General features: G+C 35.8%; 1 protein-coding gene across 1 annotated transcript in view; it reads left to right on the forward strand.

The window, feature by feature from the left end:
• TMPRSS11D (transmembrane serine protease 11D) overlaps window positions 1-22702 on the forward strand; it is a 61655-nt gene that overhangs the window by 21938 nt on the left and 17015 nt on the right. The window contains exons 2-5 of the mRNA XM_023232152.3: window positions 6265-6386; window positions 11778-11896; window positions 18191-18258; window positions 22322-22479. Of these exons, the coding sequence (XP_023087920.1) occupies window positions 6265-6386; window positions 11778-11896; window positions 18191-18258; window positions 22322-22479 (467 nt within the window). The remainder of the gene's footprint in view (window positions 1-6264; window positions 6387-11777; window positions 11897-18190; window positions 18259-22321; window positions 22480-22702) is intronic.

The raw sequence follows: 22702 nt of genomic DNA on the forward strand, positions 1-22702 counted from the left end.
GACTTCCTCTTTTCCAAGTTGGATGTCTTTTATTTATTTCTCTTGCCTAATAGCTCTTCTATTACTTCAAATAATGTGTTTAATAGACATGATGAAAGTGGGCATCCTTGCCTTGTTTCAATTCTTTGGTGGAATGCTTTCAACTTTTCCCTGTACAGTATGATGTTAGCTGTGGGTTTATCATATATGGTTTTTATTATTTTGAGGTATGCTCCCTTTATGCCTAGCTTGTAAGGGTTTTTATCATGAAGGGATGCTAAATTTTATCAAATACCTTTTTCTGTATCTATTGAGATGATCATATGGTTTGGTTTCTAATTCTGTTTATGTGGTGAATCACATTTATCAACTTGTATATGTTGAATCATACTTGCATCCCTGGAACAAAACCCAGTTGACCATGAAATATTATCATTTTGATGTCCTGTTGGATTCAGTTTTCTAGTATTTTGTTAAGGATTTTTATGTAGCGTTCATCAGGGATATTGGCCTATAATTTTCCCTTTTGTGTGTGTGCCCTTGTCTCGTTTTGGTATCGGAGTAATACTGGAGTCATATAATGAATTAGGAAAGATTCCCTCCCTCTCAATATTTTGGAACAATTTCATTAGGATTGGTATCAGTTTTTCTTTAAAAATCTGGTAGAATTTGGCTGCGAATGCATCTGGTCCTGGGATTTTTGTTGTTGTTGAAGGATTTTTTTTTTTCTTATTCAATTTTACTACTCATTATTGGTCTGATCGGAATTTCTATTTTTGCCTGGTTTAATCTGTAGATTAAACTTGGTAGATTTCTACCTGGTTACATGTTTCCAGGAATTTATTGATTGCTCTAGGTTTTCTAGTTTGTGAGCGTAGAGTTGTTCATAATTGTGTCTAACGGTCTTTGTGTTCCTATGATGTCATTGTAATGTCTCCTTTTTCATTTCTAATTTTGTTTATTTGAATCTGCTCTTTTTTTCTTGGCTAGTCTAGGTAGCAGTCTATCAATTTTTTTATCTTTTCAAGTAACCAACTTTTTATTTCATTGATACTTTGTAATTTGGGGGTCTAAATTTTATTTAGTTCTACTCTGATCATTGTTATTTATTTTCTTCTGCTAGTTTAGAGTTTGGTTTGCTCTTGTTCTTCCAGTTCCTTAAGGTGCATCATTAGACTGTTAATATGTGATCTTTTAATTTTTTTGACATTGGCATTTAATGTTATAAAATTCCTTCTTAGCACTGTTTTTTCTATATTTTAGAGGGTTTGGTATGTTTTGTCCCCATTTTCATTCATTTCAATTTTTTTTTAAATTCCCTCTTTATTTCATTATTGACCCAGAGATCATTCAGTAGCATGTTGGTTTTTTTTATTGTTGTTGTTGTTGTTGTTCATTTTTTTGTTTCATGTTTTTGTATAGTTTTAAGAGTTCCTCCTGGTATTGATTTCTACTTTTAGACCATTGTAATTTGAGAAGATACTTGATATAATGATTTTTTAAAGTTTTTTCAGACTTGTTTTGTGCCCTAATACATGATCTATCTTGGAGAATGTTCCGTGTACTGATGAGAATGTATATTCCATGATAGTTGGGCAGAATTTTCTGTACATGTCTATTAGGTTCATTTGGTCTAAGTCCATTTTAAGTCCAGTGTTTCTTTGTTGATTTTCTGTCTTGATGATCTGTCTAGTACTGTCAGTGGGGGTGTTGAAGTTCTCCATCATTATTGTATTCCTATCTTTTTCCTTAAATATGGTAATATTTGTTTTATGCATATGGGTGCTCTAGTGTTGGATATGTATATATTTAGGATTGTTATACCTCCTTGTCAAGTCGATTCTGTTATCATTATATAACTTTCTTTGTCTTTTCTTTTTTTTTTTTTTACTATTGTTGATTTAAACCTTGTTTTATCTGATATAAATATAACTACTTCTACTGTCTTTTGGTTTTCATTTGTGTGGAATATATTTTTTCTATACCTTTGCCTTTAGTCTATTAGTGCCTTTATCAGTAAAGTAAGTTTTTTGTAAGCAGCATATGGTTGATGGAGTTCTGTCATGCAACCATTTTATTTCTTTCTCTGTCATTTCTGTAATTGTTTCATAAGCCCCATGGTTTGGTGGAGTTCTGTCATATTGCCATTTTGTTTCTTTCTCTTTCATATTTCTTTAATTGTTTTGTAAGACAGGTGAGTTTTATACTTTCATGCATTTTTATGATAGGTGAGTACCGACCTTTCATTCCCATGTTTAGAATTCCTTTGAGTATTTCTTGCAGAACCAGTCTAGAGAGTTAAGGAATTAATTACTACAGAAGAGTAGAAAACTAGTATTGACTCTCCTACTCCAAAAGTACTTCAATGGAGGTAGGTGTTGACACATTCCTCTTCTTTACTATAAAGTTACCTGTGTGATAAAAATGATATAGAGCACGACAAAAAGTGTGGAGAAAAAGTGAAATAGGTAAATCAGTAAACAGGTAATACTGAATATTTTTAAAAAATGCGTTTTTTTTTCTCTTGATAGTATAAGTTAAAATATATAGTAATAAACTAATTAATTAAAAATTTATTTTTCTCAAAAGTTTTTTATGGTTATTTAGCCCTTTATAATTTATACAGCATGCATGTCATCTACTCTAATTCTCACAAAATATACTGTACAATAACTGTTGTTATTACCAACATGTCGCAGGGGAACTAAGATTCCGCAGTATTAAAAGGACTCATCTAAGCTCACGCAACAGTTACTGGCAGAAAAATCTTCAGTTCTAGGAATCTTGCTGTTATACTTCAGTTGCCTCTATAGTAATACCTTAAATTCCAGTTTACAAATCATTGGTATATACATTGTTTTATTTGATTTAAAAAAAATCAAATTATGAGGAAGGTATTGCCTTTATCATTTAAATTTTTTTGAAACCTGAAGCTTAAAACAGTTATGATTAATGTGAGATCACATAGCTTATATTTGACAGAAAGAGTAGTTGAATCCACATCTCCTACCTCCAGTCTAGTTCCCTTTCCTATCCCCTTAGAAGTGCTTTATGATGTAGGAATTAAACACTGTGCTTAGAAGTTTAAAATCAATTAAATAAATCTTTCATATCTCAGTTCCTTCATTTGAAAGACATGACTGATATTAGAACAAAGTAAATTTCAAAAAAGAATAACAAATGATCATATTTTAATTGGAAAAAATGTCTTGCAGAAAAATTCTTTAATACAACCCTGGGCATATCCTCAAACACTATAGTCCAATGGGAGAAAAAAACACGAAGTTTGGTTTGAACTTTTCTATTTAAGGTGGTTGTAAAGCACCCATAACACGTTCAATTAGTAATTGGAAATGATGATGTGCAGCTCAAAGAGAGAGGTCTGGGCTCAAGATCTATCTTGAGAAATATTATAATTAATAGATGGTGATTCCCTTTGCTTCCCCCCAAGTGAGGTCAGGAGAGACATGAAATCCAAAGCTTTTCCATTCTCTGTAGTGTGAAGCAATGTACTTAGGGACGAAGTGTATGTGAGCGGAAGTTCATGTCTCTTTATTCAAACTTACCTAGTTTCTGTTTCCAGCTCTGTCACTCCTGAATAAGCATAAGTTATTCACTCTCTGAGCCTCACCTTTCCTATATTTACAATGCAGTCATAATACAGAATTTACAACGCTATGAAAAGATCGTGAAGACTGACAATGTACATGTACAATGCCTGACAGATAGGCTTTCACAATAAAGTATAAAAAGATAAATTTTCCACCCTCATGCAATTTTTTCAAGTCAATATAAAAGAGAAAGAGTGAGAGGGAAACTGGGTAAATGGGTCAAAAATGAGTATCTGCTTTGCTGTTTAAATGCAAGCACTAAAAATCTCTCTGATCAAGACCCTGCTTTAAAAGCAAAATATTTTGTTTCCCATATTTCCATTGCATTATGAATTAAAATTCAGTACTTACAAACATATTCAGTATTTACAAACAAATTCAGTATTTACAAACATAGAGTAAATACTGTGCACAATTTAGTTTGTGTTAGCAACGTTCAGAGGTTCAACTATAAGTTGAACATGCTATTGAAAGTTGAAACATGCTATTTCTTCAGTTGCTTCTACAGTGTGGAACAATTCATTCTTACGTAATTAGTTATGGCTTGTGAAAGTAAGGTAATTTCGGCTCCACACCCTTTGTTGAATCATATGTCTCATGGTGCTTTTCAGTTATTGAGTTCAAGATGTTTTTCATCAACTGAAAGCAAAATTGGCTGTAATGTCATTCCTGTGGGAGGCTCATCCAAGTTAAAGCATATATTGACTCTAGTCTTTTGATTTCATTTTTTGGAGATTTTAGCCTCCAACTTAATCCTTGTTTACAGTTCCTCTCACTCCAAGCTTGTAGATCCTGACATATCAGCTCATCTCTGGAAACATAATCAATCCCTAATTGTTGCAGAAAGGAACAATTTGAGATTTGTTTAGCCTTTGGAGTTACATTTGCCTCCAACTCTGTCTCTTTTTGACTCTTTCACTACTCAGCAGCCACTATTAATTACTGAAATCACAAATACCAAACACTATGCATTTGTGATTGCATGTAACAGGCACAATAACCCCATGAGGTAACAAATGGGTAAACTGAAACTCAAATAGTAAACAAATGTCAAAGTGACAGTTTTCAACTAGAAAATTACTACAGTAGTGGTTGCTGAACACTGGACTCTCAACCCATGTCAGTGAAAGCCAGTTTTCATTAGTGTAGCAAAATGAACAAATAAGACAAATATAGCAAAAAGACATCATAAAGTTATAGCATTTAATAAATTGTTCTGAGGTTATTTTCTTCCTATGTTATATATTTAAATGCTCTTTTTAAAAGTGATCATGCTTGAGCAGGGTCAGTTTTTATAAAGTGTTCTGTGTTTATTCAACAAAATGGAAAACTGGCAAATCTATGTCTGCTTCCAACAATCTTCTGAAATGTTACTAGTTCCAGTGTCACAGCGTACAATGTGCAAGTGATGCAGTACAAAATATAAAGAGGTGCCCTTTTATAGACCTGTTGAGTTGGGTAGAGGCCAAACAATACCAGACGACACTGCAGTGAAATGTGTCCCACAGCACTGACCCTCAGAATGTACCCTTCTCACTTGTACCAGAATGTTGGCAAAACAAAATAGAAAAATATAAAAATTAGAATATGCCTAAATATAACTGCTTCTCAGCTCTATTGAGGCTTTTAAATCTGAACTATGTCAAGAATTAACATAAGCAATAAATATTTATAAATACCATAAGTATTTACAAAACACCTGTATAACCCAAGCATTCTGCAAAGTGTTAAACACTTTGCCTATGTTAAGCATAGGCATGAATAGTATCTTTACCTTCAAGGTGTTCACAGCCAAGTTGGATAACCTATTGAACTAGAAATATATACTTTATAACACATAACATGACCCCACTTAATCTTCAAAACAGCCTTTTGAGGTAGATATTATTATTCCTATTTTTCAGATAAAGAAAATCTCAGATAAATGACAATATGACCTCCAAGCAAACAAAGGGTAAAACTGAAATTCACACCCAGCTCCTCTGGTGACTTTTCCAGTGTGAGTGTGTGTGACTATATATTAGTACAAATTCATGGAGAAAATATGATAAATCAAATAAATCATTGGCTGTTGGAGCAGTTCAAATTCATTTCAGGTGCTTGCTATTCTCCCTGATTCTCTATGCCTCTGCCGATTTTTAATAATGTGGGGAATCTTGCAATGAGAAATGCTACTGTCCTGACCCCCTTACCACCCCACCCCTGCTTCTTTATCTTCCTCGACACTTCTTCCCACTCAAATGCTCTCTCTTCAGTACAGCCTTGGGGATGGTGCCCAAGCAAGGATGATTACTACAGTAGGGTCTAGCATAGAATTTTGGATGACATTGCAGTAGAACAGAGAATGATTTGTTGTTATTCTTGAAAACTTTATCATTTGGCAGAAGGGAAAGCAATTCCAAACCATAAGTCAGACTTCCTTTTTCCGTCAGACTAATTGAACTTCAATCATTTTGTGCTGGGAAAAAAAAAAAAAAAAAAAAAAAACACCTTGAAAGAAAAACCATTAAGGACAGCCCTGTTAAGTTCAGTTTCATTTCTAGGAATATGTTTCTATGACTAATGCCAAGTGCCAGATAAGAGATTGTGAAAGACAGAAGACAATCGTGAGCACTAAAATGATGGCTGAAATCAGTGAAATGAATGACTTTCTTTCATCTCTCTCTCTCGTAAGGCCAACACGTGTACCATCGACTTCAAGATTTCTGAATCCATATGTAGTATGTTTCATTGTCGTCGCAGGAGTAGTGATCCTGGCAGTGACCGTAGCTCTACTTGTTTACTTTTTAGCTTTTGGTAAGTACCAGAGCATTATTACTCCTTAGATTTAATAGTGACGTACGATTTCAGATTTAAAGTTTGGCATTCTTTCTTTTATTATGGCTTTTATTTCTTAATATAATGTGATTATATATCTTACTTAGAGTTCTTCCACAAATATAGATTCATGTCTGTATTTTTCCTCAATCAGTATTTTTTCTCTTTCCTATTTTGGCCATTTTTAGTGCCCCAAACATACCTTTTGAGTATACCAAACGTTGTTACTCAAAAAAGAATTATTCTATCCAAAGGAAAAAAAATCTCAATAATTTTCTGATGCTAAAGTTTACTCATTTTGTTTTTCATTAATACTATGATTTCCTTCATTGATAACCTGATAAAATCACAAAAGTGAAATATTGCAAAGAACCCTAAGTTTCAACACGTAAAATTTGGATGTACCTAAGTATTTGCCCATTCTTATTAACAAATAATGCTCTGTCTTCTGAAAACAGTGTCTTACAGGCCTAACAGTTAGGATGGTCAGGAGATAAATTTTCAGTTGAGAAATAAAAAAGGGTAAAGTCAAACTTTTTAAAACATCATGTTCTTTAGTTATTTGTCTCTTTTATTTTGTTTAATTTTTTATTATATCACTAAAACAATAGACAACATGGACAAGAAAAAATAATGTAAAGAATACACATACCATGCTCATTCATAAACAACTTTCTGTAAAAATCTCTGTGAAGGCTCTTTCAGATGCTTTAACATAGATCCGTAAAATGTGTCAAATTTTACTAAATAATATCATATATTAGAATCTTTTTTCACTTAAAATACACTCTGAGGTTATTTTTTGTTTCAAATATAGTTCTATTAAATCACTTAAATCATGTGTGTGGGTGTGCAGGTGTGTACATGGGTATGTGTGAGTGTTAAGAGAAAAAGAGAAAGAATATAATTTATAGTATGTCCAATTGTAAACAGGTAAAAATGCGTAATTATGCAAAGGTTGAAATACTTCCAATGGTGCAATACAATTACCAAAATTAGAAATACCAATAATGATACACAATCATTTCAGCCAATCAAATGTAAAGGTTGTGGCTAAATTTTGCTTTTGACTGCATTTTGCTATCAAATCACCTGGAGTCACCTATCCCTAAGGTGAACTACAGAGGTAGAAAAAAGAGACATGGAGTTTCAGATTAAATTAATGAATTTTCACTCTTAATGACACGGCATTGTCATGCCTAAAGAGTAGGCCCTTTGATAAGTCATCTGCAAACTGTGTTCCAGTGATCACTTATGGCCCCTAAATGACTTGATCTTCCACTACAACCAACCACCGTTCCCCCAGTATCTCCAACTCTTGCCCCTTACCAAGGTGTTTGTTTGCGTAAGTAATGCATATGAATGATCAAAGGACAGCAGAGATTTTTGTTCTGAGACAGATTCCATTAGATTATGTACATCTTCATAATGTTTATGAGTTGTGTACAGATATGTTTTAGAGACTTTTGTCTCTTTCACACAACTGAAAAGGTCCTCTGGAAGACCCCTGTCATTATTGTTGTTGTTTTTGTTGTTTTAATGATACATAACATCTTACATATTTATAGGATACATATGATATTTTGTTACATACATAGAATGTGTAATGATCAAGCCCGGATATTTGAGGTATACAGCACTTTGAGTATTTATCATTTCTATGTGTTGGAACAACTCAAGTCCTCTTTTCTAGCTACTTTGAAATACATAATATATTGTTGTTAACTGTTGTCACTCTGCTCTGCTATTAAACTATAAAACTTACACCATTTATCTAACTATAAGTTTATATCTGTTAGCCAACCTCTGTTCAATCCCCCTCATAATGCTCCACCCTTTCCAGTCTCTAGTATCTGTCATTCTACTCTCTACGTTGATGAGATCAACTTTTTAAGCTCCCACATATGAGTTAGAACATATTTGTCTTTCTTTTTTATTCTTTTTTTAGTCATAGAGATGGGGTCTCACTTCATTGCCCAGGCTGGTCTCAAATTCCTGGCTTCAAGTGATCTTCCCAGCTCTGCCTACCCAAGTACTAGGATTATAGGCATGAGCCACCATGCCTGGCTAATTTTGTCTTTCTGTACTTGGCTTATTTCACTTAACACAATGACCTCCAATTCCATCCATGTTGCTGCAAATGACAAGATTTCATTCTTTTTATGGCCAAATAGTATTCCACTGTGTGTGTATATATATATGTGTATATATTTATATATATATATATATAATATTTTCTTTATCCATTCATTTCTTGATGGACACATAGGTTGATTCCACATCTTGGCTGTTGTGAACAGTGCTGAGATAAACACCCAAGTACAAATATTTCTTTGACATGGTGATTTCTTTTCTTTTGGATAAATATTCAGTAGTGGGATTGCTGGATCATATGGTAGTTCTGTTTTAGTTTTATGAGAAATCTCAATACCATTTTCCACAATGGCTGCACTAATTTACATTTCCACCAACAGTGTATAAGAATTCTCTTCTCTCTGCATTCTAACCAGCATCTGTTATTTTTTGTCTTTTGGTAATAGTAATCTTAACTGAGGTGAGATGATATCTCATTGTGGTTTTGATTTGTGTTTCTCTGATGATTAGCAATGTTGAGTATTTTTTCATGTACCTGTTGATGATTTGTATGTCTTATTTTGAGAAATGTTCGCTCATGTTCTTTGCCCACTCCTTAATGGAATTTTTATTTATTTATTTATTTATTTATTTATTTATTTATTTATTTAGTGTTGTGTTGTTTGGGTCCTTGTATATTCTGGATATTAGTCTCTTGTCAGATGAACAGTTGGCAAATATTTTTTTTCCCATTCAATAGGTTGTCTTTCCATTCTGTTTGTTGTTTCCTTTGCTGTGCAGAAGCTTTTTAGTTTAATTAATTCCCATTTGTCTATTTTTGGTTTTGTTTTCTGTACTATTCAGGTCATAGTCATAAATTATTTCCTTAGACTAAAGACATGAAGTGTTTCCTCTAGGTTTTCTTTTAATAGTTCTCATAGTTGTAGGTCTTACATTTAAGTCTTTGATCCATCTTGTGTTGATTTGTGTATATAGTGAGAGATAAGGGTCCAGTTTCATACTTCTGCAAATGGATATCCAGTTTTCCTAGTACTATTTATTGAAGAGAGTGTGCTTTCCCCATTGTTTGTTCTTAACACTTTTGTTGAAATTCAGTTGGCTGTATGTGAATTTCTTTCTGGGATTTCTGTTCTATTTTATTGTTCTATGTGTCTGTTTTTATACCAATACCATGCTGTTTTGGTTACTATAGCCTTGGAGTATAGTTTGATGTCAGGTAGTGTGATGTCTCCAGATTTGTTCTTTCTGCTCAGGTTTGATTTGACTATTTGGGCTCTTTTTTGTTTCATACAAATTTTAGGATGGCTTTTTCTATTTCTGTGAAAAGTGATGTTGGTATTTTGATAGGGATTGCATTGAATCTATAGATTATTTTGAAGAGTATAGTCATTTAAATGGTATCAGTTCTTTCAATCCATGAGCAAGAAATGTCTTTCCATATGTTTGTGTCCTCTTCCATTTCTGTCATCAGTGTTTTGTAGTTTTCCTTGTAGAAGATGAAATTACCTTCTTGATTTGTTTCTCAGCTATTTCACTGTTGGTGTAAAGAAATGCTACAGATTTTTATATGTTGAGTTATATCCTGCAACTTTATTGAAATTATATATCAGATCTAAGAGTTTTTGGTGGAGTCTTCAGGTTTTTGTGGTATACAATTATATAATCTGCAAAAGGAACAATTTGAATATGTAACTTCTTTTCCAATTTGAATGCCTTTTTATTTCTTTCTCTCACCTGATTGCTCTGGTTAGGACTTCCAGTACTATGTTGAATAGGAGTGATGAAAGTGGACATACTTGTCTTGTTCCAGTTCTTAGAGGAAAGGCTTTCAGCTTTTCCCTATTTGGTAAAATGTTAGCTGTAGGTTGGTCAGCCTTCATGTTGTTGAGGTAGTCCTCTTCTAAGCCTAGTTTGTTGAGAGTTTTTGTTATGACAGGATATTGAATCTATTGAACATCTATTGAGATGATCATATGGTTTTTGTCTTTATTCTGTTTATGTGATGTATTAAGTTTATTGATTTGCATATGTTGAACCATTCTTGCATCTCTAGGATAAATCCTAGTTGATTGTGGTATATTATCATTTTGATATGCTGTTGGATTCAGTCTGATAGTATTTTGTTGAGGATTTTTGCCTCTGTGTTCATCAGTAATATTGGCCTGTATTTCTTTTTTTTTTTTTTTTTTTTTTTTGAGACAGAGTCTTGCTCTGTCACCCAGGCTGGAGCGAAGTGGCTTGATCTTGGCTCACTTTAACCTCCACCTCCCGGGTTCAAGCAATTCTCCTGCCTCAGCCTCCCAAGTAGCTGGGATTACAGGTGCCCTCCACCACACCTGGTTAATTTTTGTACATTTAGTAGAGACAGGTTTTCACCATGTTGGTCAGGCTGATCTCCAACTCCTGACCTCGTGATCCACCCGCCTTGGCCTTCCAAAGTGCTGGGATTACAGATATGAACCACTGCACCCGTCCTGTAGTATTTTTTTTTTTTTTTCTTGTGTCCTTGCCTGGTTTTCTATCAGAGTAATACTGGCTTCATAGAATGACTTGGGGAGAACTCCCTTCTGTTTGATGTTTTTGAATAGTTTGAGGAGAATTGGTGTTAGTTTTTCTTTGAAGGTTTGGTAGAATAGCAATAAAGCCATCAGTCCTGGACATTTATTTACTAGGAGACATTTTATTACCGATTCAATCTTATTAGTTGTTATTGGTCTGTCAAGCTTTTTATTTTGCAAGGTGCCTTTTGATGAAAATAATTTACATTGGATTACTAGATTAGATATCTTGTCAGATGAATTATCTTCTAGCTTACTCCAGAAAAACTAATGGTGAATCACTAACTCCTCTATAAAGAACATTATTTGAAAATAATTTTTTAAAATTTCATAATTAGTTTGGGTTCTTTCCTAATGATACATGAATAATAGTATATTACAAATACTCATTAATATTTCCTGAATAAATACACCACAAACCTCCCTTAAAATATAGCAAGAACAAAAATTACAGTATCTCTGACTATTTTTAATTTCTCAAATAATAATTCCACTCTGATTTTAAAACATCTGCACCACTCTGGCTTTGCCAATCTTTTTAAAAATGGAAAAGATAATAATTTTATCATAATTACACTCATATTAAGCTTAGAACTTTTTCTTTCAAGGAAAGGAAATTTTTGAAATTCTATAATATAACATCCCATAATCTTGAATAAATTAAAAGTTTAACTACTTAGTAAAGTAAGACTGACCCTCCCTTTTGTTTCTTTTCCAGATCAAAAATCTTACTTTTACAGGAGCAGTTTTCAACTCCTAAATGTTGAATATAATAGTCAGTTAAATTCACCAGCTACACAGGAATACAGGACTTTGAGTGGAAGAATTGAATCTCTGGTAAGTTAACGTTTGTCTCTGCTCTTTATTCCATTATAAAATGAATATGATAATAAACCTAATGCTTTGTAATATATTTTCAGTTGTTAGGTGCTCTGCATATTTTCCTTCTTTGTATGGTGAAACATGTGTTTCTCTCTGCTTTTATCAAGTTAGTTTACTCACATGCTGGTTCTTATTCATATATTTGTCATGAGTAAAAAGTGTTTAAAAGGCCATGAGTAAATATGCATTTTATTAGTCTATGAATTCAAATATTGAAAGTTTTTTATTTGTTTAATTAAGCATTGACATGGTCTTTTAAAATTCTTTTCATTTTGTCCTCTTCCCTCTTCCTTATCCAACTAAAGACACAAGGCAGGAGGTGTTAAAAGACAGGTTTACCACATCAGTAATAACATAGTTTGGACAACATTACACTTTGGTTCAATGATAGACATAGAAGTTTGAACAGAAATATGCAAAGCAAGTTTGAGCTCTGACTTGAAGAGGGCCTCTGGCTGCCTGCCAGGAAACCTCACCAGTGAACCCTTAACATTCACGGATCACCACAAACCAGGGGCTGCCCTTTAGCTTTGACCAGGCTCAGTGTCGCTCACTTACCCTTACGTTTTCAAAAATATGTCCTAAGACTATAAAGTAATTCAACAGTTCTACAATTTTAGCATGTAACTGAGTCACCTGGCAGGGTTGCTTTGGTGAGTTCAATATAAAATTCTATCAGCATTTCTACATTTTCTGCAATATTCCTTAATCCAGGCTTTTAATCCCTTGGTGCTTTTCTGAACCACTGCAATGAGCTTCTAACTGTTCTCACTGTGTGCAGGCTCTTTTCCCTCTAATCTAATTTAAATCTAATTTCTGAACACAAATCTCTCACAGCCTGTTTCCTTCATGTTACCTCCAGCTCAAGACTTCTTGCCTACAAAATAAATTCTAAACTTGTTAGCTAAGCAACTTCTCATGTCTATGCTGTGGCTCATATTTCAGTCATCGTGTGCCCTACTTATTCTTATAGCCAACCTGAAATGCCATCTTTTATAAGAAATTACCTCTGATCTCCATGGTTGGATATAATTAATCTTCCTTCCACATCACCTCATCACAAAATCATATCTGTGTGGATCTCATGCCACATACCTCTACGTATTTTATGTTATGACTATTTGTAGACTTGTTTAATCTGCCGTGTTAGACTAAGTTCCATGAGGACAGCTCCACATCCATTCCATTTTTGTATATCCACAACATTTGGTGGGGTTGATGCTTAATAAATGTTTACTGAAGGAACAGGAGTCTCCCACTTCTGACATAATGAACTTATTTCCCCCAATGTTAACCCTACGTCTGGTTCCTGCCCTAAATTCTCTTCCCAAATCATTCTGATTCAACTGTTCATTCCGATCTCATTAAACATTTAAATGATGTATCTAACTCCCCTTGCTTTATTCTATGCTCACCCTGCAGTCTTCTCATAACTGGGTTTTCAATGATGCTTGCTTCTAGAGAAAAAAAATGTGTTAAATAAGCTTATGATTCAGTCCTCCAGCTGTGATGGTTCTCACTGGAGATTAGCTCAGTAGTTTTCCAAGTATGGTCTCTCTAGTATCACCTAGAAACTTGTTAGAAATGCAAATTCTTGGGCTCACCAAGACCTACCAAATCAGAAATTTTGACATTGGGGCCTAAAAATCTGTGTTTTAATAAGTCTGCCAGTGCAGCCTGGTCCCTTTGTTCCTCGGAGCCCCGCTCAAAGCTTTCAGCACTCATCTCCCACCAATGACAGAGTCCTCTATGGAAACCGGCAGGAGGGTTTCCAACTCTAACTACGTTTTAGAGTTTGCTTCCTAGGGCTATCCAGGCCCCAAGTATCACAGGTCAGGTTCCCAGGGAAGCAGACTCTAAAACCTGCGTGCAGAGTGTGTCTCTGGAGTGCTCTCAACCAACACCTTCAGGAAGAGAAGGAAGCAGCACTGGGCAGAGGCAGAGTCAAACTACAGTGCTGTTGGCACAGAAGACTGAAGGGAGCCAGAGGCAGGGGGTAGAAGTGGGCCCTTAGCAACCATCCTTCACCATTGGGTGTGAGTTGCCCTATCCCCTTTGTGTAACCTCAGTCCCAAGGTGGGTGGTAGTGCAGCAGAGCAGCCCCTACAAGGGCCAAACCAGAGACACACCAGGTGCCAGGAGTGCTGCCAGGGAATAGAGAGGAAAGGATGGGCTTAAGATAGGATCCACAGAACTTGGCAATGGATTAGAAGACAGGATGAGAAGTGGCAGGTTAACACTGACACAGAAATGTCTAACTTGGGTAGATAATGGTGCCATTGGCTGGAAGAGCAAACCAAAATGAAAACAGGTTGTTCAGGGAGACAAAAGTTCACTGTGGACATCTTAGCAGAGTGATTCAATGGGGAAAGGAATGGATGCCTAGACTACCTCAGAGGTAGATCTACGCTGGAGCCAGCAGTAAAGATACAAGATGAACAATCCCTAACGAACTATTCCTCAGCCATGCTCCCCAGCCCCACTGCTTCAGTTTTACCATCCAAGCGAGGCTAGGAGGTGCACCTCCCTCAGTGGAGGACAGCAAAGCACCAGTGGCTCCAGGGAGTTGAGATCTTTTGATACTTTTTGTTCTACCATCTATCTGAAAAGCTGTCTCTCAGCCATTGCCTGCCTTTACACACAAGTGCAGTCCGGAATTGGGAGACAGGTAAGACTTATTATGCCTAGAGATCTGGATACCCAGTTGTTTGGGAGTGCATTTTCTGAATCACTTGTTGGTTTAAGTAATGCAGGTTTATTGATGCCACTTCTCTTGAATCCATGACTCTGGACCGGCCACCTACGTGAATGTGCAGAGGGAACGGAATGGCTGCAGTAGATCTCCATTAAAACCAGTGCATCCTCCCAGACACATACAGTAGCAGGGAAGTGAGTCAATGCCAGGACAGCACCAGCTCCCGCTTCAGTACATTTCCAAAGCTCTCAGTCTGTGTACAAAAGTTTGCTCTGGGGCAGTAGAAATGGCCCTGGGCAGGCAGTCAAAGGCCTGGTTTGATTTCCTCCACTTCCAGGCAAGTCACTACAAGGCTCACAGACTTTTTCCTCACCTGCCACATGGGTCTAGTGAGATCTACTGAGCTGTAAATAATGAGATGAGTGTGTGTGCAGTCATCTATAAGTTGTAAAGTACTACAAAATGGTGAAACTTTGGGATTTAGGTTATTTAAGGCTGAATGCTAAAAATGTCAGGCATTGTGGCAAAAGGAATTGAAAAATAAGATTGATTGACTGGGATTTAAAGACAAATGAAGGCACACATGCAAGTGCACATACACACTGACACTGCACAGCTCCGCTTGGAGGCAGATCCTGACCACGCAGACCTGGGGCTCTGCCTCTCCAAGTGCACTCCTTTACTACATAAACCCTCCTTCTCTTCTGGGGCTGTCATCCCCCCAGAGCTGGCACTGAGCCCCAGCTGCTGCGCTTCCCTGGGGCGTCAGCTTTTGACAGGGGGCTAAGTCCTTCTGTAGGAGCCTTAGCATCCCTGGGACTTCCTTCCCCCACCCCCAGCCCCAGCAGTTTGTATCTATTCCTAACTCAGTCACATGGCATTTGTTAAGTTCTAATGAGTGTCAGTAGTAACATTTTCACCCACTCTGTGAAATATGGAATCTTATTCACAGGCCTCTTCTTTTATATTTGTATTTGCATATCAACCAATTCATCAACTTGCTTTCTTTATGCTGCTTATTATCTTAGTCCTTACTAAATTGCCTCTTAATGTTTTCCGCATAACAGAAATGTTAAAGTGGATCTTTAAGATTTTGGTCCAGTCTAACCTGTGCCAGTGCAATGCCAAATCATGAATTAAAATATAATTACAAGAACCACTTATCCAAATTTTAACAGTTCCTTCAACTTTACGACAGTTTCTTCTACTTTGATTAAAGTCAAGTAAAATTAAAGTTCAATATTTTTATTAAATATCTCCTTTAACATTCCATATTAATAAACATATTAAAGCTCATGATTCTAAGTAGATTAATGGAAGTTACTTTATCCAATTATGGCAGTGGTTAATTTTAGATTATAGATTTTAGAATGACTTTTTGCCTTCTTTTTTTTCTTGTTTTTTAAACAGAGTCTTGCTCTGTTGTCCAGGCTGGAGTGTACTGTCATGATCTTGACTCACTGAGACCTCTGCCCTGCAGGTTCAAGTGATTCTCCTGCCTCGGCCTCCCGAGCAGTTGGGATTATAGGTGCCTGCCACCACACCTGGCTAATTTTTTTTTGTATTTTTAGGAGAGACAGGGTTTCACCATGTTGGCCAGGCTGGTCTCAAACTTCTGACCTCAAGTGATCCACTCACCTCAGCCTCCCAAAGTGCTGGGATTACAGATGTGAGCAACCGTGCCTGGCCTGACTTTTGCTCTCTTCTTAATACTTACTAGTATTTCTTGAATTTTTAAAAAAGAAACATAAAGTACTTTGATAAAACCAACAGTCTCATTGTTCTTAAAATTGTTCAAATGTTCTCTGGAAAAAAAAAAAAAAAAACCCAGCAAGTTATCATTTGTTTAAGAATCATGTTGGTCTGACATCAATCATCCTATAGGAGTGAATATTGAAAAAGTAAGATATATTGTGGTGTAATCGACATTGCATAAATTTTACCATTTTGAGAAGAATCGGCTTCAAAGTCTGGCTTAATGTAATACCCACCATGCTAGTTAATTTTCTTATCTTCACCTTTTCATATCCACATCCACCTAGGTGCCACCTCACAGGATAAGCCAGCATAATCCATTCTTCTTAATGAAACCACAATACATCTGACCCTGCATCTCAGGAGAACTGTATCAGGCACAGCACTTCCAGTTGACTGTGAATCTGAATGTCGTGCCTCAGGAGAAACATCCTTGCTGGGACTAAGTAGTGATTCAAAGAGATAGTTATGATTCGGTTAAGAAATTAATTATTATTATTACTATTTTTATTATTGAGACAGAGTCTCGTTCTGTCGCCCAGGCTGGAGTACAGTGGTGTGATCTCGACTCACTGCAACCTCTGCCTCCCAGGTTCAAATGATTCTCCTGCCTCGGCCTCCCAAATAGCTGGGACGACAGGTGCTTGCCACCACGCCCAGCTAACATTTTGTATTTTTAGTAGATAGGGAGTTTCACTGTGTTAGCCAGGATGGTCTCGATCTCCTGACCTCATGGTCCACCCACCTTGGCCTCCCAAAGTGTTGGGATTACAGGCGTGAGCCACCACGCCTGGCCAATAAATTATTAACTGCGCCAGGCACAGTGGTACACACCTGTAGTCCCAGAAACGCAGGAGACTGAGGTTGGAGTACCCTTTTTTATGTTATTTTATTTTTAATTATCATGGGTACATAATAGGTGTACGTACCCATGGAGTATAAGTCATGTTCTGATACAGGCACATAATGTTTAATAATCACATCAGAGTAATTGGGATATCCATCACCTCAAGCACTTATCGTTCTTTGTGTTAGGAACATTCCAACTCCTCTCTTGGAATAGGCACCCTGTTGTGCTATTAAGTGTGAGATCTTATTCATTTCATGTAACTATATTTTTCTACCCATTAACCACACTTTTCCCCTCTTCCCCACTACCTTTCCTGTGAGGCTGGAGGATTCTTAAACACAACAGTTAGAGGCCAGCCTGGGTAACATATGAGACTCAATTTCTAAAAAATAAAAAAGATATTACCAACTAATGCTAAAAAAAAAATAGTCCCTGATGCTTAGGTATGAATCAGAAATAACAACAACAAAAAAAAGACTGCCCTTTGCTTCCTTCTCCCCTTCTCTTCAAGTTTTCCATTGCTACTCATTTTAGTCTGGTTTAATCAGGTTTCATCCATTAAAAGCAATTGTTGGGATCACACATTTTGAGTTGTGTCAGTGGACTTCCCTCATGCTGGCATGACTCCTGCCCCAAGCCCTTAGAACAGTCACCAAGCCATATAACATAACCTCTCATTGAGTAAAACACCTGATGTGTTTAGAATGATTTCTAGCAAAAACCCATCCTGTCCTGCATCATCTCTATGTAACAGATAAAGGAATAGGTACTGCATCAAAAGGTTACAGAACCTGTCCAAATCAATCCCATGTGTTTTACAATGGAACTGGGTTGAACTAAAGTGAAAATTCAGTTGTCTACTCCTCATTAACATGTCTCATGTTGCAAGGTTGAGAGGAAGGAGAAGAACTGTAATTACAGAGAGTTTCTCCCCTCTTTCTTTCTACAGATTACTAGAACATTCAAAGAATCAAATTTAAGAAACCAGTTCATGAGAGCCCATGTTGTCAAACTGAGGTGAGTGGAACTGTAGAAAAAATATTTAAGTATAGATACAATGTGGCATATTTGACTTTTTGTCACAGAATGAATAGTAAATGACATGTTCAGATAAGTTGTTGCAATATTATGAAAATAGTATTTTAGTCATCTTAAAAAACAATGCCAAAAAAGCCAAACATATGATCTATTTAGCTACTAATATAAATAACCATATTACATCTATTCTTATTGGGAAGAGGAAGAACGGGTGGAGAGAGAGTTGGGGTGAAGGTACAGTAACAAAGTCATCCTATTGTAAAACTCCAGTGGATATCACTCACAGTGCAGCCTATGTCAATAATCCTTCCTGGAGTTGTACAATGCTGTGGTTTGGGTGTATCCATCCAAGATCAAGACACTATGACCATCATCAAAAGCGGCTTTTTGGTTTTATCTGCCTGACGTGCTATAATGAAAGGGTATTATGGCGAAATCCAAGGCATGTTTATCATGCATTAATAATAGGAGGAGTAGCAGCATGCATACTAGTTATTTGCCATTCCTGCCTTAGTTAAATATGATGTGATAAAACCAGCCTTTCCAACTGAAATAGTCACCTTTACTGACTCTCCTGCAAATGACTCAAATGACCACATTGCTCTAGCCTTTAAATAATATGCAATAGTTCTTTGGCAGAAGAGGAATTATACCAATTCTTTTTCAAATACTAGCATCACAAGAAAATTAATTCTTACTCTCTGGAGAGTCACCTAGTAAGTATCTGGAGCACACATGTCTGGTCAGGTAAGTTTTGATGAGGAGTTAAAGGGGTAAGAAGAGTCCATGAGAAGGAAATTTTCCAAAACACCTCTCAGTCAATTCAGTGCACATTCACTTAGTACTTTCTTGTGAGTATCTGTATCAGCCACTAATGCTCAAAAGTAAGTAAGCCCTGAAAACCTGTAGGACTACGTGAGCCTTCTGCATTTTCTCTCTTTTCGGTCACTTCCTACTTATCACTCAATCCTCTGCAACATGGCTTCAATACCATCACAAAATATAAACTGCTCTTGCCAATTCAACAATGACATCCAAATAACAAAATCCAAAGAAACCACATCAGTCCTATTCTTGGACCTCTCAACAGTATTTCGTCCTGTTGGCCTGTCACTCCTTGAAATAGAACTATCCCTTGGTTTGTATGGCTTTGTACACTCTGATTTTCCCCTTATCTCCCTAGCTATTCCTTCTTGGTTTCCTTTACTAGGTCTTACTTCTTTGTATATTCCTCATATGTTGCTGAATGTCAGGCTGTGCTCCAGGCCTCTCATCTTCTCAGGTCACACTCTCTCCTTTCATTGACCTTCACTGCCACCCATATGCTGAGTGCTCTCAAAGTTGTATCTCTAGGCCAGTCCTCTTTTTTCTTTAGACATGAATATATGCAGCCATCTACTTGGTACCATCACGTGGATAATTCTCATGATCTCTTCCAGTTTGACTGCTTCTTTATTTTTTTCTGGGCTCCTTTTTAGCATTGCTTTACATGGAACTTTACCATGTCTCTCAACCTCTATTTTATCTTTTATCTATGTCAGATTCTGTGTAATTTCTTTATCTCTTTTAGATAACGAATTTCTCTTCAACTTTGACTTGTATTCTGTGTAACCCATTTATTGCGTTTTCAATTTCAATGAGTATGATTTCCTATCTGAAAGTTCTATTTGTTTCTTTTGAGAATCTGCCTGGTCTTTTAAAAACATGTCTTATTTTAATTTTTGTGGGTACCTAGCAGTTGTATGTATTTATGTGGTACATGAGATGTTTTGATATAAGCAAACAATGCATAAAAATCACATTGTGTAAATGGGGTATCCATCCCCTCAAGCATTTATCCTTTGTGTTACAAACAATCCAATTATATTCTTTTAGTTCTTTTTAAATGTATAATTAAATTATTATTGGCCATAGTCACTCTGTTGTGTTATCAGATACTAGGTGACCTTTTAAAAATAATGTTTTCTACTTAATCTCATTTTTATGATTCCCTCTTTTATGTCATTTGTCACTTCAAATATAATCACTTGTCTGTTGATTCTGTTATGTCAAGTTTTTGAGGATAATCTTTTTGTTATTTTGATTCCACCTTGGTATGGTTTGGCTGTGCCCCTACCAAAATCTCATCTTGAACTCTGGTTCCCATAATACCCACACGTCATGGAAGGGACCTTGTGGGACGTGATTAGATTGTAGGGACTTTTCTCCCCTTTGCTCTGTTCTTCTCTTTCCTGTCACCATGTAAGAAAGATGGGTTTGCTTCTCCTTCTGCAATGATTGTAAATTTCCTTAGGTCTCCCCAGCCATGGGGACCTCTTTTCTTTATAAATTACCCAGTCTTGGGCAGTTATTTATAGCTCCGTGAGAAAATACTAATACACTCCTCATGATGTGTTGTTTACCATTGAAATTGTATGCTTAAATTTAATCTCACTTGGGACCCTGTACAACCTAGACTTAACACATCTACCTCCAGAGCAGTTACATCTGTTAGACATTCTAGAGGAATCTGCAGCACATGGATTTTGTTGTTGTTGTTAATTTCTTAGTTTAAAGGTTCTGGGAGTATTCAGGTAGTATTAAGGACGATTCAGACATCATGCAGCCAGGCCCATGATTACGAATTTTCAGGTGATACTTCTTTTTTTTTTTTTTTTTCTTAATTTAAAGCTGGATCTTGGAAACAGATAAATTTATTTTTTTATGAGATGATGAGCATATTTTTTTCATTCTAGTTCATGCTGTTATTGGGGGTTTAGTTCAAGACTCCTGGCTTTATTCTAAAACCTCAAGTTCAACTTCCTATGTTGCACTAGCCCAAGGTCCCATCTCCAGCCTCTATGTAAATGCTAAACAGAAGCCTGTGGAATATTCTAGTCTTACCACATATTATTCATATTCTTCTTTATTTTTGGTCTTCCAGGATTTTCCTTACTTTTCTATGAGCCCAGTTTTGCACTTGAAATGGAATTTATTATATATTATCTATAGTTTCTATTTGTGTTATACAGGAAGTGTTTTCTAAAATTATTTAGGCTTCCATGTTGCTAGACATGGCGGTGGTAATTATTTGTTCAGTGCCTGTTTCTACATCTAAACTGCAAGACCCATATGGCAACTGTGAATCTTGGTCACAGCTAATTTCTGAAGCTTAGAATAGTGCCTAGCACAAGAAGTTGTTTATCTAACATTTTTAAAAATAAATATTAGATTAGTATCTGGAATGAATATTAAGTTACAGCTGGTCATTGAGGTGAGAGGAGGAAGCCAAGAGAAAATATGAGGGCCTCAAAGCCAAATATCTTTAACGTACTTTCTCAGAAAAGAAGATAGCCAATGTTAGGTAGAGAAACTGGTTTATGAGGTAATTTTCATGGAAGAAAATAGAAATTACTGAGGCTTTAGATAATCAGAATATTTAATCAAGTCACCAAGGTTTATTGTGAGGAATATTTATCGTTAATTAAAATGATTGATGAAATCTTAATATATGACAAAAGTTAAAATTTGCTTTTGTAGCCAGATGAATGGTCCAGGTACCAAGAAATTGAGTCTCTCACATAAATTTAGAATCTCATCACTTTATGAATTTGTTTAAGGAGGTTATTTTTAATAACATTGGAGAAGTCTAAGAATAGCTAATATTTATAGTACACTTACTGTATATTATTGACTCTTCTTCGCAGTTTTGCATATAGTGATTCATCTAATCTTCATAACTCATTTTACATGTGAAGAGACTTAGATATAGAAAGATCAAGAAACTTACATAACTTATCCAAAGTTACACTGCAAAATTCTGGCATTATAACTTCAAAATCAGCTCTCCTATAGTGAGTACAATGTTCTGTGCATTGAAATCAAATTTGTGAGATAGCCTCGTGATATAGTGTTATGTATACAAACACTGTTACAGCGATCTATCTAAAGTTAAATTCCACAAATGAATACTTTAAAAGGGTTTAATCAAGAAGCGTATATAAACAGGATGGTGAAAAAGTGTCACGTTATTTGTTTTTTAAAATATCTTTATGATTTACAGTCAAGATGGTAGTGGCGTGAGAGCGGATGTTGTCATGAAATTTCGATTCACTAGAAATAACAACGGAGCATCAATGAAAAGCAGAATTGAGTCTGTTTTACAACAAATGCTGAATAACTCTGGAAATTTGGAAATAAACTCTTCAACTGAGATAACATGTAAGTATAATTTTTCATAAACAATTTTATTTCAACATATCCCTCAAGTTTACCAATTCAAATTCACATTTTAATTGAGAGGCTAACTTTTCTGTCTTTGAAACTAAACTATGAAAACAATACATTAAAAAGCTAAATATACCATATCGCTCTCTAACGTAAAACATTCCAAGATTTAAAGAATCATTTGGCATTTATATAGTAAATTTTATTTGCTAAAAAT

This window comes from Piliocolobus tephrosceles, chromosome 3 (genome assembly GCF_002776525.5).
Source record: "Piliocolobus tephrosceles isolate RC106 chromosome 3, ASM277652v3, whole genome shotgun sequence".
NCBI classification, from domain to species: Eukaryota; Metazoa; Chordata; class Mammalia; order Primates; family Cercopithecidae; genus Piliocolobus; species Piliocolobus tephrosceles.